Below are 26,061 nucleotides of genomic sequence, written 5' to 3'. Positions count from 1 at the left end.
CGAGCTTTGCCCTTGAGGTCATTACAAGTATTTTGCACGAGGTGTGCGTGTTGTGTCGTTGATGACTTGAGGGTAAATACATTACAATGACAACCAACGTCAAAATAACAAGAACAAAGATAATAACTTGCGCTTAAAGAATAAGGCGTCCGTGTCTTTATCCATTTGCCAAGGCGAGCTTTATGATTTTGGTAACGGTTATAAGCGTAACAACACTTCAATCGAAATACCAACTGGTTGTCCGGTGTGCCGAAATGACAACAGGTAGGTAAAAACTATGATGCCAGCATACTTTTGTATTAATTGCTAGGACTTTTGCAGTCATTTTACGAAAGTTCGTTTAATCAGCATAAACTTGGACATTAAACATTGCAGAGTGGCTGATGAAAAATTGTGCTACCTCATTTTAATAATCCCTAATCTAAAAAATCTATACGCAAAATAAACCCATACAAAATTCAAATCTTAAAAAATATAACAACCAGCCAGTAAAACACTTCACAAACCGAAGATAAGAACAAAGCAACTTGCCTAGGTCCGTTACCGCTGGTTCCATGAATAGTGATCATCAAACCAGGCTGGAAGTTCTGAATTGGGGCTTGGTAGGGAATAGCCTGCAACGTATTAATGCCTTTCGAGATTATCATTGGAAAAAAATCGCAATATTTTTTGTTTATTGTGACTTAGAATGTAATTTATAACCTGGCATAATTTGTACATTTGCCAAAACTGTTCGGAACAGTATATTTCCAATCATTAAGATTTTTAACACTGTTTACAAAATACAAAAGTTATTTGATTTGTCAAGATTGTGTTTTAAGCACAAAAAGAGTTAAAAAAATAAGTTCACACAAAGTTGGCAAGATGTGTTTGTACTATACTCACCGGATTGTATACTGTGGGCTGCATAATGCCTTGCTGATAAAGTAAATAACACGACTGGTATTACGGCGCCTAAACGCAAGTCTACACAAAACAAGTTAAAACAGATGTATGAACCATTTGGCGAAACAAATTAAATGCCTTTTACTCTTTTCACGTTAATATCCAGACATTGCCTTTTTGCAATACTTAGCGTCATAACCTAACGAATCGCAGAAACTATACCTTTTATTTTAACGACTACTTTTAATTTTATGAAGGTTTAAACTTAAGAGGTCCAAATTACACTACGTTCTCCTGTAATCTTATTGTGTTAAAACGCCCAAATTATACAGGTCAGCAGCAGCAGACATTTAAATCTGCCTTCGAATCTCACCTATGATACGTGGTGCTATACCTGTGCAGTCAGTTTAACTGCGCTAACGTGGGTAAAATTAAATATTAAGCTGTACCAGGCGGTGTCTACGCACACAAGCGATATTAGGTCGGTTTCAGCAACTAGCACCCTCGCTAGTCAAATTTAACAAAAAATACTGACACAGAGTGTAAAATCGGACCCGTTTTTTAAAGAAACGTAAGCCCGAACACGCCCCGAATTACAACTCTGTTCCGCAGGTTATCCAGTGAGATCAGGCAAACAAAAAATAGCGTTTGCAGTAATTTTGTAATCCGTTGTTTTGTGAAAATACGTTTTAACAGCCCAAACCCTAAACAATAAACGTTGTGGCTTCTGAACTTAAAAACTTTACAAGCCGAAGCGAGAACTAATCCGTTTTTAAAATGAATTATCAAAAATATAGCAACGAACTATCAAACTAATAAAAACTTGCTTAGGTCCGTTGCCACTGGTTCCCTTAATTATAATCATCACGCCAGGCTTGAGGTTCTCGATTGGGCCTTGGTAGGGAATATCCTGCAACATATATATTTTTTGGGGATTACAGGAAACGAAAAGTAGCAATAATATGTAGTTTTATATGTTATGTTTAGGATCTAAACCAGGGGTGGTAAACCTACCTACTACTGCAGGCTGCATGAATTGCACAACATTTTGGGCGGGTAAAAGGTTTTCCACCCCTGATCTAAACCCCCACATTATTTGTACGTCTGCCATAACTGTTTGGAATAGTGCATTTCATATTACTTGGGTTTTTACATTGCTTATACAATACCTGGTCCCGAACCGTAAAAAAGATCAAAATATTTTCCACATACATAATTGTCCCGCTAAGCAATCTATCAAGACCAATACTTTTTTTTCCAAATTCTTTTTTTATCGTACGAATTGCTAGTTAGATGTTTTTTCCTGTACTTACCGGGTTGCATACTGTTGGCTGAATGATGCCTTACTGATATTGCAAATAAATCTCTTGGTCGCCTACACGTAGATCTAAAAAAAATTAAAACATATGCATTCTCAAGTCAAGTCAAGTCAAATTTTATTTGCATAGTCACTTCATCATTACAGTTCCATTGTTGAACGGATACGTAAACAGCAAGGACACCGAAAAAACCGTAGGTTATCGAGTCAAGTGTCCTGTTATTTGAATTGTGGTTGAATTCCGTTTTGGGTATGTCCTGCCGTAGGATCGCAACCGACCGCACGAACCTGGCGGGGTACGTCCGGTTGCATAAGACGGTGTTTGAACCCGCAGGTTCATTCTATCATTTAAAAAATAATAATGCTGGCCTTTTGGCGACTTTTGATCTGCTTCGCTATTTCGTTTTCGGTGCCACTGTGAGTAAAATAAAATACTATGCTTACGGAACCGGCTTGTCCTGGTATAATGTCTTCAATACACCTGTCGAACCAATAAATACTTGTGAGTGTAGCATGAACGGTGAAATACGATCCGCACGAATGCTTCAGAAATGTTCCCACGTGCGTGCGCCTGACGAGGCTTTTTATGAGATATGTTTTATACCGGGGTGGTCCAAACCCATGGCATGTGGCCCGCCGGTTACGTTTGTGCGGCCCGCGAACTTCTGCATGTAATCATCGAATCAGTTGCAGTACAGCCCTAAATAATACGCTCACCATCAAATAACCATAAGTACCGTCGCGTAGGGGCAAGAGGGGGCACTTATTTTTCATCTTTACAGACCACGAGTCTTGAGACAATGGCAAAGGAAAAACTGTCAAAATATAATTAAAAAGTTTGAGAACCACGAATCTAAATTGTATACGCTCAGATTTATACGTTGACAAATTTAAGTGAAATTCGCATTGTAAAGGAAGTAAGAGTGGTTTGTATGAGGCGCCGTTTGTAAAAATAATTTTCATTCCGATTTAGCTAAATCAGAATAGGAATAACATTTTCATTTCGATTTAATTATCAGAACAGGGAAGGACTTTCCCATTCCGATATAGATAAATCAGAACGGAATGACAGTTTGACTGCGATTCAGCAAAATTGGAATAAAAATTTCCGTTCCGATTTAATTAAATCAGTAAACGAAGATTTTATTGGACAATTGTTACTTCAGGCATTTGATATTTTTTATACCCCTAACATATATAATTCAAGCCTGAACCCCGAAGCAATAATCGTTCCTAAGAAGCCCGAATGAGCTCGAAAGGTTGATTGACAACCGTTCTTTAAACAGACATTCACAATGGACAAAAATAGACAAAGTTTAAAACAACATGTTACGGGGCTGTGAGCATTAGGTTTAGTTTAACAACTGGCTACGATACCTGATACTTTAGTGACTACATGTAAAAAAGCATTATTCACATTTAAAAGTATGTTCAGTTTCTCGCTCGTGCTTGTCCATGTTGTAACAGGACACCCAAACAAAGCTGTAATCAAAAATGTTAAATTATTTTTTATTTCAATTCATTGGTCAAGATTGCAAGGTATGTTGCTTGTAGTCACTATTGGATGTTGTTGTCTATTTTACCATTCGAAAGCAGTGTTAAGTGACCGTTTCAGTAACGTGTCTGAGTATAGGCTATATTTCCCAACTGAATCATTTTTACTGCTGTTTTAAACGTCCCTTTTATCCCATCACCATAACAAATTAAACAACAAACAAACCCAACCGTTGTTAAATTTATTGATATGACAAATTGTTTTGTCGCATGTTTTCAGAGACGAACAACAAACGAAATAGATTGTGATACTTCGGCGACCGAGTCATAAAGTCTTTGAAAAGTTACTTTTTGCAAAGGATTGGCCAAAAACAGACCAAGCACGTATATTCGTTTTAAACCAACGACTGACAGAGTCAAACTACCGGTAGAGTACCGAGACTGCACATAGCATCGGTTATAGGTATCGATGCAGTATGTTCAGGCCAACCCTGGTTTATATTTTGCATTTGAAGTACTAAGCATCTGTTATTGGATTCTCTTTTTTTCTTAGTGCCTATTTTACCACACATGGGTAAAACTTTACAATGGCAAACAGAGACTATTGACACTGCTTGACGACTGCATTTCGACAAATCATTTATTTACAAGTTTCCTTGTAGTTTGGACGAGCGTTTCACCAGACTACACATATATGTCCAGGTTTCCAGTCAGTTATGCTGTACATGTCAATTTATCAAAACTCCAAAACATCAGATATCAAAACACGCAAACATTATTTTTATCCAAGACCAGGGCACATGGAAGCAGTCACACTAGTATGCCATCTAGCGGAAGTCGATGGAAGCAATTCTGACGTCGCCACTTGTTTTTATGCAGTTCATTTGAATGAGAGGTTTACGACGATGGACGTAGTCAAATAAATGCACGCCGTTTACGGTCACCCGGAAGTGTTGCAAATTTACTGATATCTCAATCTGAAATACAAAACAGTTTGCTGAATCAAAATTAACAACAGGACCCAATGTACAACCCGAAACCTAAATGCGTTTGATGGACTAGAAATTACAGTTCGTCGGAAAAAACGATTTGGCTCACGGGCTTACAAAGGTACATGCAATTACGGATACGACCACTGTATAGGCAACAAATCAGTTAACACCTCCTGCACATACACATTCGTGAACGGAGCGTTATCTCGCAACAGTTGCAGAGTTGGATTTTTGGCCTGAATACACGCAACCGCGCAACTGCCAATTTTAAAGAAGGTAAAATGAGCCATTCCTGAGTAGTTGGCTCCTCTTTAATCTTAAATTATAATAATTTAACACCAGCCCTTGAAGTCAGATTGTTATTCAAATCCAGTTTAAACCGGCTTTACCCTGCTAATTTGTATGTAGAGATCCAAGTATATTTACACATTCCTTCATGGTTTAAAATGCTAACAAGTAAACAGCTACACCGTCAGTTACTCTACAAATCGATGGTTCTAATCCTACAATATCAAGTTTACCAAAAAGGTAGGTTTATCTACCGGTTAAGGTACCATTCTTTGTCAAAAGTATCTCGTCCTTTTTGTGCATGCCTTTTCTAATAAACATTTATAATGCAAAAAAGCAATAAATAACATACGTGGAATGGTTGGTTGGCAACGAACGGGAAAGCTCTTGTCAACTGTCGCTCCTCTTTTCCCCAAGCGTTGGAAAAAAGACTGTTTCTGACCACTGCGACTTCGGGAAATCTTGACGACATGTGGAAGTAAATGTCACCTGTCGCATTTTCGAGATTGATGATGAATCTGTAAAACAAAATTGGTTGTCAAAGCGAGTTACTGACGTGTCGTATTCTAAATGTATGCCCAACCGGTTTGAAAAAGATTTACTAAAGCATTTCTCCAATGTGCAGTTTAGAGCAAGCATCAAGTTTAAGTTTTGAACTCTTTTTTGAAGTTTAAATTAAGCTAAAATCGTAAGTTTGATCAACGAGCCGGTTTAAATTTCTACAGGATGTGATATTGTTGTAATAAAAAAATCTGATTAAGAAAGTAAATTTACAAAACCAAAGAGGGAGAATTAGAATCCCGAACTGAATCTCTCCTGATTTTTTACCAAAAACTTCAGCCTAAAAGCTAGACCGACTTAAAAATTATCCTCTGGGCAAGTCCGTCAAAGCAATAAACATATGTCTGTATGACCTACCCGGACAAGTTAAGTTTACTACTTCTTACCTCCTGCTACTAGTAAGTAATGGAGTTCCAGATATAGCCACAGTGTGATCTCTGATGTTAGGAAACGGAAATGTAATCGGTACCCCAATCGGCTAAAAACAGCAATGCTCTTTAATGTATGTACAGGAGTTCAATTTGTGTGATCTCTTTTCCCTAAAGCTAAAAGATGTTGCGCCTTATTGTCCGCATTAACTTTTGCGTACATGCTGCACTTTCTCAAGAAACTCTAAAAATAGGAAAAAAATTAGCTTTTTAACAACTTCCCAACAATAGTTTATAGTCATTGAAGTAATAATTAATCATTCTAGCGCTGCTATTGAAAAAGCCGGTTTGGTGCAAGAAATAACACGATTTGGTATTGGAATGCACATAGCGTATATAAAATATGTAGTATAACCACGAAATCAGCTTCACCGTATCACAATGTGTTTACCGGGTTAACGTGGTGATTACTAGGCACAGCAGGTGGAGGAGCCGTAGGTACGACCTAAACAGAAAAACAAACATTGTGTAAAGTGAAAGTGGTGGCAATAAACCATGAAACTGTAAAAAATAGGCATATGTTTTACGTTTATGTCACGTTGGTTAATTCTGATCCGTAAATTTCAGAAGAGGAGTTTAGATTTCGTTATTTTTTGAAAAACTCCAAAGGTTTTAACTTCCAAGCCACGGAAGAGTTGTTAGTCGGACCAGGATTTTTGGCCCTAACTTCACATTCTGTGTCAGTAATTTTTTTAATAACATTTACCAATAGCCAGAGATGCCATCGACATGGATCCCAAAATAAGGATAACTGAAAAATGTAATTTTTATATAAAACGAAACAAATGTTTTTTGAACAAACTTTACATTTATACGAGCCATGACACACCACATGTCATCATTTTTGCCAGCAACTCCTTGCAAGTAAAAAATACTTTGTGCATCTCACAACAGCTCAGGTCTAGGCTTACTTCTACTTGATACAAGGATTTGACGACTTGTAATTGTTAAAATTAAGTCAAAATAAGAACTCAAATCAAAAACAAGGACATTCCTACAAATAAGGACAACACTTTTTTTAAACACTTAAAATAAGGATAAATCGTAGAAATAAGGACGGTATGGCAACCCGGCCTATAGCCAAGTAGCTAGTGGCTGGATGAGCTAATGTTTAACAGCCCTGAAACTTAATGTTCATGCCATCATACTTTCGGGCTTTAAACGAGCTTCTTAAAAACGATTTGGCTTCGGGCTGGTGTTACTTTCGGGTTGGGTCCCGCTTTAACTCTGAGCCAACGTGTCAAGATATAAAAATGCTTTGCCTGGCTTCCCAAGATGTGAAGATGAGCATGTTATACAAGAAATGTAGTTTAACAAATTATTCATTAACAATAAAACAGTTTGTAGCAAATACGGGCGTTTGGTAAGCAAGGTTGCCAATTTTTTTAAACATAACTTACAGACTCAAATCCATACTGTATTTGAGCAACTTGCACCTTGCCCCAGACTCTCATGTTTTTGATCTGATGGTAAGGTACACGGTGGTAAAACTCAGCGTAGTGTTTTGCGTTCACGGCAACCTGAACAAAAATGGTCGCTGTAATGTAGTTGCTAAACTACCTAAATCTAGTATGTTGTGTGGAACTTGTAGGTATCATAAATTAAAAAAAAAAAAAAAAAAAAAAACTTTTTTTAACAAAAAGCTATAAACAATAGTAATTTTGAAAAAAGGGTGTTTAAGGTTTAGCGTACATATATAAACAATACACTCACATTTTCGAATCACAAACAATGTAATTCCTGTAATTTGTGATGACAAGCTTAAAAAATCACACAAAACGTTTCGTCTTTATGACAGTAAATTTACAAACACGTAAAAGGACTGGAAAAAAGGCCAAATTGAAAACACTTAATTTGAGTAAAGTACAATGAAAACGTTTTATTACAATTTTTGAACGTTTAATTTTAAATTTCTTGAAAAAAATGAAACACAAAGCGTGTGAAGACAAGGACACTCACTAACCTTAAATCTGTCGTGCTGCAGCAAAAACATCAGCTGAAAACCTTGATTGTGCTGCAACGGGAACGGATTATTAGGATCCCGCTCCTCCGTTTGCCACGCTCCTTTGATCCGACTATTCTTAACGGTCAACTGCTGATCGAACCGGAACGCAAAGTGAAATGCCATGTCAGCATTTTCGCCTGGTCCTGTGTGAAATGAAACTCCAAATCTGGAAAAATTGAAATAAAGTTTATATTCTTACATAGGACGCGGAAACCGTAGATGTCGCCTGTTTTTACATGGATTAAAATGTTTTTTAAATCTTACCCCTATTATCTTGAAAACTTATTGCTTTAGTGAATACCTACTTTTTAATTCCACTATTTGGAAAATTTGACTTAAAATATGACCAAAAATTTAAACATTGGGCATGATCCACCGGTTGGTAAACACTGCTGCTAGTCTTATCGCGTTAGCCACAAGGCGTATGTGGATCGTGAAACCATTGTAAATGCGAGAACAAACAAGATTTGCTGTGGCGAGGGTCATAAAAGTAACCTAGGTGAAACACAAGGGCATAACTGCTATTAACCATTTGAAGGTATCGTAAGGTTTTCGGGTATAACTTGTAACCAAAGTTGAGAAACACAACATAAAGTTAAACGATATCATCAAATCAACATTCGTTCTACTTAACTGAAAGGTTAATGAATACTGCACAAACTGCTAACATTACCGCAGTATTAGGCCTGGTATACATTGAGCAGATCTGGCGTTACTGATAAACGAACGTGGGCGTTGTGTTATAAACGTAAGTTATATGAAGCCTAAAATGAAAGTAGTTATAACAGTAATCCAAATTGACTATTTCGAAGTTTTGAAAATGTATTTTATAACTTAATTCTTCAATACCTAAATAGGTGATTTGCGCACCACTAGCAGACGTTCGTGCATTTTTTTAGTAATCTGGTTTTTGGAATTAATATACTAGGGGTTAAAATAATAAAAACGTCTTGTGTAAATTATAAATTCTGCCTTAACAGTTCGTGAGATTTTTAACATTAAAGTAAGCGGAGTGTATTAGTAAGCTGAGTGTAGGCAACTTGCTAAAACCACTCTATATGGGGTAGCCCCAGTTTTCTAACAAACAAACATAAAAAGTCGGTCTGTATAAGTTGGAACTTTTGAACGTTTTGATCTGAAAATGTGGAAAATATAAATGGAAAAAATAACCTTTGTTTGAAACAACAATGCTTAACACGCAACAAACTTAAACATGGCAAACCTCCATCCAAGGCACAATGGATAAAGGTAACATTTGAAGTCAGAAAAAATTCTTCACAACTTTCATTTGTTTGCGCCATCTGCGTTGACAAACATGCTGAAGTGAATGCTAATATTAGCTCTTGTTGGGAAATGGTAGACAGTACACGATTAGGAATTATATTGTGCACATTATAAATTCTGCCATAACAGTGCGTGAGATTCTAAACATTAAAGTAAGTGGAGTCTACCCAACTTGTTAAAAAAAACTAAAACTACTACGCTACAATCTATAAACAAATAACAATTATCACACGGTGCAGCCCTGGGTTTCTAACAAACAAACATAAAAATCGGTCTGTATTGTTAGAGCTTATTATCGTTTTTGTTCTAAAACTGAGGAAAACATAAATAGAAAAAGTTAACAAACTAAACCTTTGTTTGAAAAATGGAAAAAATGCAACTTTCATTTGTCTGCCCGGTCCGCGTTGACAAATATGTTGAAGTGAATGCTAATATTAGCTCTTGTTGGGAAATGGTAGACAGTACACGATTAAAGGACGCAAAATTGGCAAACACTTGTTACTGGGGGTAAAACATTTAAAACAGTGGCTTAGTTAACTATATAATATATGAAACCATTTATTTTTAAACTAATTTAATTCATTTGAAATAGACAGGCGTACAAAATGTTTAACGGTACACAAAGCGCGAAGAGCTGGTACGTAAGTATATGAACCAATACCGCTTTATTCCACCAAAAGTAACAGCTCTTTGATACGACGAAAAACTGATTAGGGTGCATTGCTATAAACAGGAAGTACTAAGTATACCTCTAAAGCACATAACAGACCGGTCTACACAAGCGTTAATGTATTCTTTAAACCATACAAATTTAGTGTTGCATATCTTTTACCGTCTGAGGCCAGACGAAGTGATAGAGATTTTTATTTGAACAGCATGTTTGACTGTACCTGTGAGAAATTGAAATTTTTCGGGCGTTTGATCTTTTGTGACAGGTAGGTATTGTCCGGAAAAAAAAACAGCCATGACGGTGAATTGTTGGCTATGGATATGGAGCATCCGCGTTAAGGAACTAATGCTTAAATAGGGGCTTTTCAACGCAAAAATATTAGACATTTAATTACAACACATTATAATCGTTATTTCGACAAACGTGTAACTGCTATACTTTGACCTTCTGACAAATTTATGATAGCAATGACAACCAATGTCCAAATAAAACAAGCAAAAAAATAACTTGCGTTTTAACAATAAGGCGTTCGTGTTTTTATCTGTTTGCAAAGGCGAGGTTTATTATTTTTGTAACGGTTGACTTATAAAGCGTAACAACGCTTCAATCGAAACACCCACAGGTTACCCGGTGTGCAGAAATGAGAACAGGTACGTAAAAACCATGGTGCCAGCATACTTTTGTATTATTTGCTAGGCCTTTCGCAGTAATGTTACGAAGGTTCGTTTAAATAGCAGAAACATGGACATTAAACATAGCAGAGTGGCAAATGAAAACGCGTTCTACATGTTTTTTTATTAATTCCTAAATCCAAAACGCTGATACGAAAACTAAACCTGTCTAAAATTCAAATCATTAAAAATATAACAATCAGTCACTAAAACACCCCACAAACCGAAGATAACAACAACACAACTTGCCTTGGTCCGTTACCACTGGTTCCATGAATAGTGATCATCAAACCAGGCTGGAGGTTCTGAATTGGCGCTTGGTAGGGAATAGCCTGCAATGTATTAATGGTCTTTGAGATCACTAGAATAAGTGGCAACATTTTTAGTGATTTTATTGTGACTTAAAAAGTGACATAAAGATTTCCCAACAGTTGCTGTTACAGTAGGCTTATATTTTACATTACATAGCGTAAAAAAGAATTAAACATTTGCAACGTTCAGTACTGTTCTGCTGAGCAATCTATCAAGTCTAATATACCAATCAATACTTTTAGTGTTGCCAAACGTCGGTTTTGTTTATACGAAATGCTAACAGTATTCAGTATACTCACCGGATTGTATACAGTGGGCTGCATGATGTCTTGCTGAGTATTACTTTGTCACCTAATTGCAAGTCTACATAAAACAAATTTAAAAGATCTATTATAATCTTAATATATTAAAACGCAGCTGACATTTAAATATGCCTTCCTGTCTCATCTACGATAGGCCTACTTGCTGCTAAACCTGTGCGGACAGTTTAACGGTACCAGCGTGGGTAAAATTAAATATTAAGCTGTACTAGGCGGCGCCTACGCACACAAGCGACAACAGCCTGTCAGGACCTCGCCTAAATCAAAAGACATATCTATCCTGTTTGAGTCTCTGGGTATTTCCACAATGCGTATAGGAGACCAGCTTGATTTGGTATAATGTCTTCAATAGGCCTTTCGCACTATGATTTACATATGAGTGTATCATGTACGGCTTCCTGTGATCCGCATGAATGCTTGAGAAACTTTGCCATGGTCGTGTAACTGTAACCAACAAGGCTTTATTGAGGTGCATCCTCCAAAACGCTCGAATAAACACTTCGACATAGTTGAATCATTTTCGTAGAAATTCTACATACGTAAGAACTCAGAACAGAAAAAGTTTGCTATAGATGGCGCAAAGAGCATTTGAGAATATTTGATAGCAATATTGTGTGAAAATGCCGACCGTAAAGGTTTGAAATGAAATTTTACAAGAAACAGCAATAGATCCAACCTATAAACGTAATTGCTAACACTGCATTTATTCCAATCTTACTGTTAATTTTAACTGTGCTCTTTACCCCATCTATTGGTATTTATCAAACTTAGTCTGTTGTGAGTTCTTATGTCATTAGCTTTACTGATCGAATTGTAAACGACGTGAGAGTGGTTTATTGCAACTATTCACAAAACGTAGCTTGAGTTGTTTGTGTGTCTCTATTTGGGACTTTCCGTTTTGTTTCAGAAAAAATGACCTACAAATTTAAATGAAACCATGCTGATTCATCGCAACGCAGTTTTGCGTCAAATTTTCGGCCGCGAATTAGGATACAGGTAGGGTAAATTTCACATAATGTATATAAAGCCTTAACTTAAAAATTTGAAGCAACGGTGGCACAGATTACCTAAATATGTTTGACTTTATTGTCAGTTCTTGTCCCAAAAACTTTACATTGAAACAAAATTCTCTGCTACATTAAAAGGAAGCTTTTTTGTTATGTCCAAACAAATGTAATGTTAATTACCCACAGTTTCTTAGATTGTAAAGTCAAAACCTGTTTGATTTTTTATCGAACATAGGTTATTTGAAACACTAACTTATATGCCAGTTACCCCGAGGGCAAATTGTATCACTATAGGCTATATGAGCACTAGACTACCGTGTGTGTACAGCCAAAATCGGTCAAGTTTTGCTTGGTCATTCAGTTTGCAACGTGTCCTATCTGAAATTCTAATAGGTCATATGGCTTCGTAACGCGTTTCTCGAAATAAAAAAACAAGCGAAAGTTGGCGCAATTAAACGTTTGTCATAATGACTAAGCGACTGTTCGTGTAAAAACAAAGTTTCTATGACGGAAATACCCAGATTTCTTGATTCTTACGACACAGAAGTTTTTCTATGCTTTTCCGAAACCTTACAAAAACCAGTTTTTCTGCTCATTATGACCACAAAGTTTTGAAATTACCTGTAAAAAAACCCACGAGTTTAGTATAAAAACCGAGTAGCTATGACAAGGAATCATTCATCGTCCTTTCATCTACCTTCGAAGATCCATCTTTCAAGTCAAGTTTGAAGATATTTCATCATGAACTCAACAATAGTCGTTGTGTGTCTGGTTCTCTCTATGATGACTATCGCCTCTGCAAATCCTAGGCAACTACGTAAGTTAAAACAACATTTTTTACAATTTTTAGACAAAGTTAATTCATTGCTCATTTTATTTGTCGTTTGCACTCAGTGGGAACATAATTCGGTTCATGACTGCAAATTTTTTTCACAAATTGAAAGTAGTTGCCACATCAAGCAAACTGTTTGGTATTTTCGCCATTCTGAAACGAAATACAAAAGAACGTTAGGGGCAATTTGCCTACAAATCGTAACTCTAACCCGGCCAAACTTTTGAAACACATCACTTGTATTTAATTTTCTATTAATTAAGAAGTTTTCTTTGTGATCCACTTTTTTGCAGTTGCCTAATTTCGTTTGCTAGCGAAAAAGCATGAACTAAGCTAATTAAGGCCCAAAGTTTGAAGGGTAGTTTGTTTGTCGGCTTCTTGTGAACATTCAGCCATAGCCTCAGTTCTTTAAAATAAACTGATACCGCATAAGCTAAACACAATTTCTGAATATTACCGATGCTAGGTTTGTCCGTTTTTTCCCTTTTATTTACTGCCCTTTGTAGACGCGGGTATATTTCTACGTTTTAGCCAAAACACTTGATTCAAATAGGCTCCGGGCTTAAATTGTCCGGTTCGGACGGGGTAAGGCACCGCAAGTTGTACAATGCTAACCACTGGGTATATTCTATGACTTAAGCTTACAAACGTGAACTTCATGAAAAACTGGCAGGCTAGCCTACATGGAAAATAAAATATAACTCTATGTTGCAGAGTGCCAGGCGAGCTTCGTGTTTAGCGAGAACGTGTGTTGCATTCCGATGTGTCCGCCTCCTGTACAGACCGAACCCAGCTGCCCAGTGAAAGATTGCTCCCCAGGTTGTACCTGTCCTGCTGGTTTTGCTGTTAACTGGAACGGAATTTGTGTCCCACTGAAGCTTTGTCCCCAACTGAGAGGTACGTTAATGTCTAAAAATAACTTCCTTTTGGTCACTGAAATATAAAGTAAATTTGTTGCATTTCAGGTTAGAAGAGCCTTTCACGATGAGCATTTCCCAATGGGTGAAAATTTAAATGTGTGTGTTGAACTTATCGCTTTCTTCTGTTATTATCAATAAACCAAAATCTCGCGAGTATGTTTTTAATTTATTGTACAACAGAATTAAGTTTACTTTTAATTTTGGGGAATTTCTTCAAAAAAATTGGGCTTTTCAAACTGTCTAAAAATGCTTCTATAATTGACAAAACCAGACCATTAAAACAACATTTGCTCACAACACAGTTTAGCGGTGGTTGTTAAGGACCACATAGCAACGCAACATTTCTTAATCGGATGAGTTTAGCGTATAACTCATTTTTTTTTAAAATCGCTTTAAAAATATAGTTTATGTTTTGTAGTGTTACGCACAAAAGTAAATAGCTTAGTGTTTAAAAACGGGCAACAAGTAAAATTTTAACACCAACAAAAAGAAAAAAACAACATTTGTTTAAAAAAACTGCAGCAATCGAAATTACGATCATTGGATATCACTTAAAATCGCGGGTTCTGTATTCCCTAAGCTTAAGATCAATAAGAGAGTAAGCAGTTTAACAGAATGTTTTATTGCAGTAGATATGTAGTATATTTAAGTATGTTTCTATTGCCCGGCGTTATCAAGAAGATTGGGAAAAGCTTAGTTGTATCCTATTATTCTTAGTTTAAATAGATAGTTGGAGGAACTAGCTCCAAAATTAATTAAATTATAGGCATTAAATTATTATAAGTGATTATTCGTTTCTAACCTTTAATACAACAGCTATAAAGCGAGGTCATGGCCCAAGATACGGATGTGAAATTGCTAATCACACAGCACACAGAAAAGGGAAAATTAAGTTTGCGTGAAGGAACAAAAGATGCATTTCACAATGCAATTAAAGTAAGCTATTGTGCAGTATACATCTTACAATAAATGTTATGCCAGTCTGCACAGTATGGCAGCTGCACATGCAAGTTGTTTTTGAAAAAAAATTTGCGCACAAACTTTTTTGATTCAAGTATTGTTTCATAAATTTAACATTAAGTACTGCCTGTTTATCACTTGCATTTATAAATGATCTTGCACACACACGAGGCAAATTGACATAAATGAAATATAAAAAGGCATTTTAATACCTGTATTATACATTTACGTAAATAAAATTCAACATTCTTGCTTTATAAAATAGGCTATTGCTGCCTGGCATAATGTATAACCAAGTATTGCTCATCCAGCAGTTTTATTGTAAACAATCGATGTTTCGATGTCCTATACAAGACGTCTTCATCAGGATAATGACATAACTTGCAGGTCGTCGATTGTTTACAATAAAACTGCTGGATGAGCAATACTTGGTTATTCTTGCTCTATATCTGTGTTGCACTGAAATTGCCAATGTTATTTTAAATACCTTTTTCAGGAATTTGTTCTTGCATACAAGAATGCCTTGTTTCTCAATGAGGACCGGGCCACTGAGCATTCCTGTTTGTTTAACATTGGATCTGCTTATGTGGCAGCAGGTTACTATGATCGAGGGGTGGATGTCTTAAAATCTGTCGACCAACTGATCAAACAAAGAAGTAAGAATGCACTGCATTTATATAATAAGTGTTGCCATGGGCAGATTTTTTGATGCATTTAGGTGTATATATTTTCTTTTTTATTTAGGTTGAACTGTATTGAAGCATACATTCATGTACTCCTGAAAATAAAATGTACAAAACCTGTTGTTTTGCAGATGTTGCAAGCGCTTCTCCCAGTCAGGGTGACATATTGTTTAACATTGGGTTTGCTTATGATCAGATGAAAAAAGATGACATTGCTCTGTCATACTATGAAAAGGCACAACATGAATACAAGTAAGACATAATGTTACCAAGAAAAATCAAGGAAAAATTATTGCTCTGGTAATAGAATACCATGAAAGTTTCTCATGAAAAGATTTTAATAGATGCTTGCAACTTGATAAATGTGTGTTGCTATGTTTTTTTTTGACTAACTGAATAAATCATAGATATGCTGTATAACCAAAAAATGTTTGGGTAAAATGCAGCTTCTATATATTTTTACCAACATATTTGATGGTAAGGCACATGTGTTGCCTTAAAAATATGTTTTTGTCATGTTTAGACCAAATTTTAATTTACTTGCCTTGACTCTTTATAAATCTAATTTTAGTTCACAAGCACCAACCCCATTAATGTGTGAAACATTGTTGAACATGGGAAAAGTTTATGAGCGGAAAGGTGAAACACTGCAAGCAAGGGCCTGCTATTCCAAGGCTACAACATTGTACAATGAAATGAATAAGTTTCCACAAGCATGTGAAACCCTTCTCGCTCAGGTAGTAACTTCTGGTTGGAAAGTATATGTTTTTGCCATTTGCATATGATTAATTGCACAGCGATTGTGAAATGTAATGTATCACTTTGTTCACTTAAATGCAAAATTCATTTATTGTACGAAAAAAAGCTATGACACATTGGCTTTATAACTTACCGGATTCTATTGCAATGTCGGGGCTGTTTCTCCACTAAACGTGTTTACATAATATGTTAATTTTTCATAGGCTGATCTGTTAATCTCAGCATCTCCAGTTGTGACTTATGAATGTTCAGAAGTGTTGGCACAGTGCCAGAAACAGGCCTTAAAAATTGATGATGAATTAGGACAAGGTAACTTTGTCTGCAACATCTAAGTTACTTATTTCATGTCCTTCCTACAAACAACTTTTATTCCATATTCACATTTTTGTTTAAAATAGTTTTGTTTTTTGTTAAAATTTTAATGTTTCTGGGTCATATCAATGATTTAATACATAATAATGCCAACAAAACTCTAATTCAGCTCACAACTGTGGCAATAACTATGAAACATAAATGCAAAATAAGCAACGTAAAAACAACAAGTATTTTTTCTGATTTTTTTTTACAAAATTGCCAATTTTTACAAAAGTTAAGTATAAACAAATTCTTTGTTGTCATTCCACAGCAAACATCTTTTACAAAATGGCCTTGAAATACACACTGGTGTCAGATTATGAAAATTCTCTCTATTGCTTTGAACAAGCAGAGGGTCTGTGCAGAAACAAAGACAAGGCACTGTATGCAAGTGTGTGTCAGAACCTTGGTGCCATCCACAATCGCCTTCAGGATTATCTATTGGCAATCCAATATCATAGAAAGTCAGTAAAAGTGCATGGTAAGTTGCTTGGTTGCTTCACTGAATTGTTAAAATACCTTTTGAAGCTTAAAACTTGTGTGGGATATCATTCATACCAGGCCATACAAGATTTGCTTTGGGAAATATTGGTTTTGCTAGGAACCTATTTATTTAGGGGTTTTTAACACAATGATTGTTGTTATTTGGTTGGGGGCCTGCTGGTAGCACAATGGGTACATAAACACTGGCAAAAGCAGTAATACAATAAATCATGTTGGTGCCTACATCTACTTCCATTTATTGTGGCATTAAAAAGGATTAATATCAATGCCAAGTTAGCTACAGACAGAGCACACTGCAGACTGTTTGGGCCAAAGCAAATTGCTTTTGCACTGGTATTTGACACAGAGCCCACACCACTTCAAGTGGCTGCTGTAAATACAGTTTTACCACAGTTTATACCCAGTTGTGGCATCCACAAGCTAAGATGATGCTTCACTTTGCACTCTGTTACTAAAAACCAAAATTGCCAAGTGATTACAGCAACTGATTTTGCTTGTTTATGTTTGTTATCTTAACACAGGGGAACTTGGAAATCGTAATGCTCAGGGCCAGTGCTTTTGCAACCAAGCATTTGCCGAAATTCAACTCAAGTACTTTGAAGACGCCGAAATGAGTTATATGCACGCCAAGCAAGCGTTCCGTGACTGCGGTAAGGTTACTTTGTGACGTCACTGTTCTATGATGACGTAATGCTATTGTATGACTCACAGACAACATGTACGGCCGGTGGCACGTCTACGAAAGTCTCGCAGGGCTTAGTGTTGTGAGAGGGGATTTTCCTAAAGCGATAGAGCACTACAAACGAGCGATCAAGCACCAAGCTAATTCAAAGGTTCGAATTTTACATTTGTTGATGTTTTACGGTTCCATGGTTTAAACATTTAGCATCAGTAGAACACCACTTTACCTGTGACAACCTAAAGCCTGACTGTGGGTCTTCACAAATTCAAAGAAACATATATTTTAACGAACTTATTTTTTGGACACCCAATTAGGAAGCAAATTTCTTCATTGACACTACTGACGAAATGAAAGTTCCAACATTGTTAACATCCAGTAACATACGTCAGGTCTGTTAAAGGCATAATACCGAATCAAACCGCTCTTCCGAGCATTCCCATATGGCAGTAGTTCTCAAACTGTGCGTCGCGACGCCCTGGTGCGTCGTTTCAATTTTCCAAGGGCGTCGCAAAATAGTTCCGTTTCCTGGCTTTTGGTGGTTGTTTTAATAAACGCAACTTTAATAATAAGCTTCCTCATTAACTTTTATTTGCTGGTGCGTCACAAGTCCAGAAATTTTGTCCCGAGGCGTCGCAACAAAAAAAAGTTTGAGAACCACTGCCATATGGCAAGGCACAGACAAGAAAAATTTAGGTTGCGGTGGGATTCGAACCCACGACTTGAGCCAAGAGTGTCATGAAACTCTTTTCTGTGCAGGAGTTAAAGTCAGACGCGCAGGATCGTCTTATTGATAAACTGGTGTTCGCCATTGATCAATATCATCGAGCAAACAGAGCAAGGAAGGCAGCTCTCGATCCGTAAGTTGGCCGGATTTGTTTCTCCACAGTCTTGATGTTTCGTTTTTTGTGGTGTAACAAATTACCCTTGCATTATTTTATTCGTGTTATTCCTTTAAAACCTGGTGCATTTTGTATGTAAGCTGTTGTTGCCAGGCATAATATCAACTATATAGAGAGAGCTTTTGGCAATTGTATTTTGTTACCTACGTTTCGATGTAAAATATTATTCTGCATGTTGTTGCCGAAATAATTTCTAAAGGAGAAAATGACCCTTTTCACCTCAAACTCGAGCTGAGATATTTATGCGGGCCCGCAAAAACTTAACACCTGCACAGTGACCCCCTTAAAAATTAAAACCAATATTTTGAAATGGAGTGTATCACCAAAGGGGGTGGCAATGCGAAAAAGTTCGAGAACCACTGGATTAATTATCTAATTTTGTACTGGCTCATATAATGGGTTGTGTTGGCATGCGGATTAAATTTACCACGAAATATCCTCATCTGCAGTAGAATACTGCTTGTGGGATTTGGCTCCGTTAGTGGCTTGATTTTACTATAACTTTAAAACGTAAACCATCTGCCCTAACGTAGGTACAATAGGCTTTGGTAACGTTGTAGCTGCAGCGCGTGTATAATACATTTACCACTTGTGCTCTGTACGAATACAGGAATACATTATTTATATTTCAGAACTTACGAAAACCCTGCTGCGATCACCAACGCACGGCAGGAAGAAGAATCTCCTAAAACGACAGACTTCCCGATCGCATCGACTACTGAAGTTGATGGGTAAGAATTTGTCGCCGAAAAAAATTGAATAATTTCGGCCAAACGTGAAACACTTTTTCCAATGCAAAATTGCAGTTTCTTACGTTTGCTTATGACCCAGTAGCAAACCGTAACGACCCATTGTTTCAGAGTTGTTAATCGGTCTGGGATTTTTTCTGTTTCGGGCCTGACTTTACAGTTTACACAATAGGCTTAATATATTTGTTTCAACAACTTTAGGGCCTAATTCGGACTTTATTTATAAAATATCGGGTTCATGCTGATTTAAGGGCTTGTATTTCAGAGACGTTTAAAACTTTACGTTGTTTGACCGTCCTTGTCGTTATGTATTACCCTAAACTACTTCGGGTGTGGTGGAAAAAATACGATCTCATGCACTGTCTTACAGCCCGTCCGAACCATCATCGAAAGTATACAAAGGAGGTAGGAGGGACTTTCCCGATGAAGAGCAGGGTTGGAAACCCCCTCAAGTGGCCAGGGGTTTATCTTCAGTCACCGATCGGTCGTTTGGAAGCAACAGCAGCAGATCATTCAGGGTCAGTCAGTAAAAAAAATTCTGGGGCAAATGATGAATTTTGCTGCATAGATTAATCTGGATAATCGCATACTGGTTAATCATTCATTCTGTTTTATTGCATCATCGTCACGAAAAGCCATTTGTTAGCAAAAATTGGTTAATCGCATACTCTAGTTTGTTGCAGCAAAGATTTTCATGTTGAATATGCGTTTAACCGAATTCGTGCACTGTTTACTAATTCTTAACATTAGTGAATGTTTTGACGGATGTAATGCATTCGTAATTTGAGCAACTTGAGTTGTATACAACAGCACCAAACAAAAAGATAATTAAACAGGAAAATAGTGAAAAATATTTAGACGTTTCGTACAACATATGCTATACATCAGCGGGTTGATTTTCACAAACTTGGTTTATTTCTGTACAATTTACTCAAAGCTAGCAATACAATGACCATATTTTAGATATACTAGCGAGGAGTTAAACTTTGAATATTTTGATCGAAAATTTGTGATTAAAATTAAGAAGTTTGTGTAAATTAAACTTTGTGTATTTTTGCAGAAAAAAGAGAGTGGTATAAGTACAGTGTCTTGGAAGTTGCACGCTAATGCAAGTGACAGCGATTCATCTATAGAAGATTTGACTCGACCACCATCAAGGTAAATACATCCTGGTAACTCTATTGACAGCACTTGGATTTACGATAAACAATAATGATAAACTACAAAGAAATTGTACATAGTAATACCACAAATCTTAAGGATGCGTTCTAGAGGCCTTAATGTTTTGATGCAAAATTTGATGTAAAGTCTGTCCAAATTTTTTTAGACCTCAACTAACTAACTTAGATTGCATCTTCTCGTTCATTGAAGTTTAGAAATGTACAAAAACCTTTACGTAGTCATAAAAATTACCTAAAGTCCAATATTAGAAATCATTATACATTATAAGTGCACATTAAAAACGGAAAATCTACTAACACCATAACTCACGTCAGCCGCACATTTAGGTAATTCAAAAACTTCCCATCCCTACCCCTATTTAGCCGCTAAATAAATAATTCAGCTCCTGCGCCACCTATCGAAAATTAGCTAAATGTGCTGCTGACGTGAGTTAAGCAGTGGTTCTCAACCTTTTAAACTTTCGGACCGGTAAACGTTCAAACAAATTTTGCGGACCGGCGGACTTTCTAAATCAACCGAAAATGTAATTACGACAAAAATATGCGATTCAAAAGAAGTATGAAAAATTCAATTTAATGAGAAGTTTGCTGCTGTCTGTTTGATATCATACGTGTTAAACGCGGTTCTAACTGCCTTCAACATTTTGCATTATGCAATTGAGATAAAAAATTGTAATATATTTGGCTGATCGGCACCGGTCCGCGTACCGGCGGTTGAGAACCACTGAGTTGGAGTGTAAGTACCTCTACCGTTAAAAACAACGAAATCTATTAAACTTGTTTTTTGTTAAGACGATTGTCGATGTATAAATAAATTAGGAATGTTAGTGCTACCGTAATAGTGATTTTGATGTGTTTTTTTGATTAAATGTTTCAGCGCTTATATACGAAAAAGAAATAGAAGACGTCGAGATCAAGGTAATCTTGCAACGATCAAACCTAAAATGACCACACAATTGTCATTTCTTGAAGAAGAGGGAAGCAGTTTTCCGAAAGGTTGAAACACACCTATAATAATCAATTACTATCAAATCAGTTATATATTTTTCTTTTTTGTATGTTTTTGTTGGACTTTAATCAGGCGTAAAGGTTGAAACATACCAATAATTTAATCAATTAATATCCAATCCATTTTTGAGCTATTTTGTTGGGTTTTAACTAAGCGTCAAGTATCTATTTCAGCGTTTGCCTATAAATAACGTTCCTCGGGGCTTACAAACTTTTAACAAATGCATGCTTCACCTATAACGTTTTAACAATTCGTTTTAGAAGAAAAAAAAAATTATCGACATCGCTCCAAACTAAAAGATCTGATTAGTTTAACTCCAACACCCTAATTCGAAAAAAACTAAATTAAAACACTTAGCAGACTTCAAATAAAAACAGGCGGAGCTTAAAATAATTAAAACATAAAAATTGAAAAAAAAATTGCCAGTTTTTAGGATTTTTAAAAATTGCACTAATTTTGGAGAATTTTGTTGTGTTATGCTATAGATTTAATTGTTTGTTATGCAGACGAATCTGACACCCCTCGATCACATAAAAGCGACACGGACTATGCAAATCACTACAGGTAAAATGGTTTCGTTAAAACACTTTAATTCATGTTTTGGTTTTGTCAGGTTCATATCCTTATAACGACTACATGTTTGCTTTGATTAAATCAGTTCATCAATAGTTTTTCGCAATTGGTAGACAGATTATGTTTTTTACAATAAAAATAGTGTAGAAATAGCATAAATGATAGTTTAGGCGGGTTTCGATTAAGTTATAGGTGTATATTATGATAAAATCATTGGAACACTATACGGTTCTGTTCATAAGTTTAATGATGAAAATCAGGGCCCACATATACGTAAAAAACGACATCCTTTTTTTCAAACGTTTCGGCAAATGCTCATGGCATCATCAGCATATGGTCTTCATTTCACTGATATAAAGGCATGAGCATTTTCCAAAACGTTTGAAAATAAAGCATGCCGCTTTTTACGTCTATTTAGGCTGTTATTTTCATCATTAAAATTATAAAATCAGTTTTTATCTGAAAAAAGAATCGCGACATTGGCTTTTGTTAAAAACTGTTGAACCATTTAGTGTATACTGATACGCTGGCCCTAAATCCTTTGAAGAATTCTAGAAACATAATTGTGTGTAATTTGGTGTCTTTAGGGAACAATTAAAATCCGTGGATCAATTAAGGGAAAGTCGTGACAGCTCATCCGGTCATAGTTCGTCGGATGAGGCGAAGATTCCTAAAGGTTTGTAGAGCATGTAATGAAGTAAAAAAAGTACAATTCAAAATTTTGTTGTCACCTAAAATATCCTTAAACACCGTTAATTATTAAATAATAGGTTTAGAAAAGGAGCATAAAAACTGCATTTTTGCTTGTTTGTTTCAAATTAAATGCGAAAGTGTTGCAACTTACCATATATGCATGATATAACCAAAAGTTATTCAAGATAATGTTTATACCGGTTCAGGTAAAGTCTTGCAACCGAAAGTCCAATACTCGATTAAATTGGTGTATCTGTAAAGCACGGATTTTTGCAGAAAAATGCGAAATAGATTTTTTCACTTTTCAGAAGTCGGAGAAGTCCCTAAGTCGATGCCACGTGCAGCGCCACCCAAACCGCCTCGATCGAACCTAAGCGGAAGCCCTGATCGCCCTGGAACCGCCGGTGGGTCGTCCGATCGCGCTAAGAAGAGCCTGAGGTTCCAAGAAGAATCAGGGGGATCCCCAAACGGTAGGGTGTTGAAACAACTGATAATATGAGAATCGGAATCTTAGGCGAATTAAAATGTTTTCTGTTTCCGAATTCAATACATGTTCCTTTACTGTTGTTTTTATCATTTGTTTATGACTGGATTAGTTTTGACCATAATTGAGGAAGTGTGGTGCAGATTGTTAATTTTTTTAGCGAAACCACCATGCCTGCCCAAAACAACTAATTACTTTCAATTATCAATTTAGTCTAATTGCCCAAACTGACCCATAAATAATTTGAGTCTGAAATAAACTACAGCTTTAAAATGCAGTATACCTATATTCCAATACCTAAAAAAAAATGTTTGTACAGTGAAAAGACACCACGAAAAATAAACCACACATTGTTTGTTGAGGGAACTATAACAACATTATTGGTTTGATTTGAGCAGATTCAACTCATCTCTACGCAAGCGTGAAATCACGGAACTCCCAGGAAATTACAAGGCCGATAGCGTCGCCTGTGGCCAACACTGCTGATTTGTATGACGAACCTCCAAGAGAAGACGTAAGCTTGATCTACTACGTGAATTTGACTTTTTGTTAGTACCCGTGTTGTAAGTCTGGCCGCGCTTTTAGGGGCGGGTTTGGGCTTAAGTTCAAATAAAACGGGCTTGACTCGGGCCTTACTTTACTATCAGCCTTATTTTTGCCACAGTTTTATCAACGTTCAAGCCCAATACGGGCTTAATTTTAAAAAAATGTTCGTGGAAGCTTTGTGCCACGCCAAAAACCTGCTTGTACAGGTAAACTTAGTTTGTTTAAAGTTAGTATCATCTGTCCTTTCAACGCAATGACTCTCAGAGTTTATTACATTGTGACCACATTGGAAGATTTTCCAACACTATACGCCACCTCGCGATCGTGAATGCTGTTAACAAACAAAATGGAATTGTCCAGAATGTTATGTTGACAGTCAGGCGTTTTGCTGAGCACCTAACAGTTAAAACTGATGTTATTGCTCACACCAACGTCAATTTTCACGCTTTTTGTTCATTTTTATGAAATAATAGACAGACAACAATCTCACAGGGGTGTATTGTCGCAAATGCTTTCATCACAAAACATTCAAAGTCAAACTGTCACGTTAGTGGTTGTGCCAAAACGAAAATCATGCACGAAATTCCAAGTTATACCGATAATTTATCGGTATAAATCGGCGATAAAATTATCTCGAGTTTGCGTGAATGTTCGTCGCCTCACATATGCTTGATGAATCTTGGGGCTTATTGAGTAGGGCGATTAAACAGGGTCAAATGTTTGTTAAAATCCGGTATAAAATCTATGTCAATAAACCTCGAAAGAATTTTTTTGCGTCATAAAATTTATTCGGATTTAATATTTAACCGATCCACAATAGGCCTTTACTTTTGTGTACTTTTTGTGTCGTTACCTTTTATTCTTTATGGATGACGGCTGCTGGCGTCTTTTTATGGTTTCAGTCTAGTAAAGTTTATTTGTTTTATTTTTTGGAACTGTATTAAGGTCACCGATACACCAAGTGAGGCCGAGGCTCCACCGCTATATGCAACATACACAGCTCAGCCAAAAAACGAAGCTACACCGACACCAGTCCAGTAAGTATTCACACATCCAACTTACATTTACCTAAACTTTAATGTTCTAAATGCCCTTATCGCTTTTTCAGTTTCGCCTAAATCAGCACAGTCAGTTTTAACTCTTTTACAGTAAATTTACATTTATTCAAATTTAAACGCTTGATCCTGCCGACAGAAGCGAGATGACCGATGGCCCACAAGAAGTCGGCCGACAGTCGAGCGATGACCTTCCTTCTCTACCACGCCGTTCACCCAAGAAGACCAAAGGATCGAAGGCTTGTATTGTGATGTAACAAATGCCTTATTATTGCCCTAATATGGTAGTTGCCCTGGCATGTACCTATTACATGAAAAGTGGCAACTCATATTTAGTAGGTTTGCAGTAGCTTTACGTATCGGTTTGTGATATCCGTCCAAAATGTACGACTTCTGGCGTCATAATGAGGTAGATGACGTCACTCTGGTTTTTCAATCGTTTGTTTCTTTTTCTTCACAGTTTAAGATGGATTTTAGAATCTTGTATTGTATTCACTGTGTTTGCATTTTTTACTGTGTTTTAAAGTAGTTCCGTAGCATGTAGTATGTTAGGTTTTCATTTCTATTTTCGTATTGTTGTAGAAAAGAATGCACTTTACCTTATTGTGCGTCCTTTTCTTTTTTCTTTCAAATTTTAATTATCTTTGACTTGGCGTTTAGGAAAATCAGTTTTTTATGTTTTACTATGCCTTGTCAAGATTTTTTTCCGTTTAAAGAAAATAAAAAAGTCCCTTTGGTCTGCACATTTCTTACAACCTGATGTGTAAACAAATTCACTTTATATTCGCCAAGCCCCCCACGCTGTCATACCAATTCGCACTCTAAGGCTTAAAAAACGCCAGGAGCTTACACGAGGCTGACGCTCTACCAAGAACTACACAGGCTCAATGGCAAGCCTGCCGAAACTCTAACTACAAGCACCGTTGCTTGCCCAAGGTGCTGT

General features: G+C 36.5%; 2 protein-coding genes and 1 long non-coding RNA gene across 6 annotated transcripts; 2 read left to right on the top strand and 1 right to left on the bottom strand.

The window, feature by feature from the left end:
• Positions 1 to 3,924: 3,924 nt before the first annotated feature.
• LOC145214084 (galectin-5-like) lies at positions 3,925 to 8,249 on the bottom strand. Its single transcript, XM_080082535.1, has 6 exons — positions 7,930 to 8,249; positions 7,367 to 7,486; positions 6,358 to 6,411; positions 5,925 to 6,016; positions 5,330 to 5,495; positions 3,925 to 4,674 (listed from the first exon to the last, which is right to left on the bottom strand). The coding sequence occupies exons 1-6, from the start codon at positions 8,092 to 8,094 to the stop codon at positions 4,525 to 4,527; spliced, it is 747 nt and encodes a 248-aa protein (XP_079938661.1). The 5' UTR covers positions 8,095 to 8,249; the 3' UTR covers positions 3,925 to 4,524.
• Positions 8,250 to 12,045: 3,796 nt separating this feature from the next.
• Positions 12,046 to 14,130, top strand: LOC145214607 (uncharacterized). The gene is made up of 3 exons (XR_013857081.1): positions 12,046 to 13,052; positions 13,782 to 13,964; positions 14,033 to 14,130. It is a non-coding gene; the product is annotated as an uncharacterized LOC145214607 (long non-coding RNA).
• A 422-nt stretch (positions 14,131 to 14,552) lies between these two features.
• LOC145214003 (uncharacterized) lies at positions 14,553 to 25,861 on the top strand. 4 transcript variants are annotated; one of them, XM_080082424.1, is made up of 19 exons: positions 14,553 to 14,923; positions 15,444 to 15,603; positions 15,762 to 15,882; positions 16,202 to 16,367; positions 16,593 to 16,698; positions 17,015 to 17,224; positions 17,769 to 17,897; positions 17,959 to 18,080; positions 18,686 to 18,786; positions 19,461 to 19,559; positions 19,948 to 20,095; positions 20,638 to 20,735; positions 21,636 to 21,676; positions 22,274 to 22,331; positions 22,928 to 23,016; positions 23,342 to 23,503; positions 23,916 to 24,031; positions 25,009 to 25,100; positions 25,258 to 25,861. In XM_080082424.1, exons 1-19 carry the CDS (start codon positions 14,819 to 14,821, stop codon positions 25,373 to 25,375), a joined length of 2,241 nt encoding a protein of 746 aa, XP_079938550.1. In that variant the 5' UTR covers positions 14,553 to 14,818; the 3' UTR covers positions 25,376 to 25,861. The 4 variants fall into 4 exon arrangements, with proteins under 4 accessions (XP_079938550.1, XP_079938549.1, XP_079938551.1 ...); XM_080082423.1 differs by having other exon boundaries at positions 14,554 to 14,923; positions 21,636 to 21,754; XM_080082425.1 differs by having other exon boundaries at positions 14,555 to 14,923; positions 21,636 to 21,754; positions 25,213 to 25,278.
• Positions 25,862 to 26,061: the final 200 nt, after the last annotated feature.

The sequence above is a fragment of the Phallusia mammillata genome, chromosome 2, assembly GCF_965637545.1.
Source record: "Phallusia mammillata chromosome 2, kaPhaMamm4.hap1.1, whole genome shotgun sequence".
Lineage (NCBI taxonomy): Eukaryota > Metazoa > Chordata > Ascidiacea > Phlebobranchia > Ascidiidae > Phallusia > Phallusia mammillata.
The sequence above is the reverse complement of the archived record's forward strand: the minus strand, read 5'-3'. Positions and strand labels throughout refer to the sequence as shown.

Bases quoted from the DNA above. Each gene is read 5' to 3' on its own strand.
- LOC145214084 (XM_080082535.1), bottom strand. From the start codon at position 8,094: ATGGCATTTCACTTTGCGTTCCGGTTCGATCAGCAGTTGACCGTTAAG. The intron at 6,017-6,357 runs GTAAACACATTG...TGCTGTTTTTAG, and splicing joins GTAATCACCACGTTAACCCG to CCGATTGGGGTACCGATTAC. The intron at 5,496-5,924 runs GTAAGAAGTAGT...TTTGTTTTACAG, and splicing joins TTACTTACTAGTAGCAGGAG to ATTCATCATCAATCTCGAAA.
- LOC145214003 (XM_080082423.1), top strand. From the start codon at position 14,819: ATGGCCCAAGATACGGATGTGAAATTGCTAATCACACAGCACACAGAA. The intron at 23,017-23,341 runs GTTTGTAGAGCA...TTCACTTTTCAG, and splicing joins TGAGGCGAAGATTCCTAAAG to AAGTCGGAGAAGTCCCTAAG. The intron at 25,101-25,257 runs GTAAGTATTCAC...TCCTGCCGACAG, and splicing joins GCTACACCGACACCAGTCCA to AAGCGAGATGACCGATGGCC.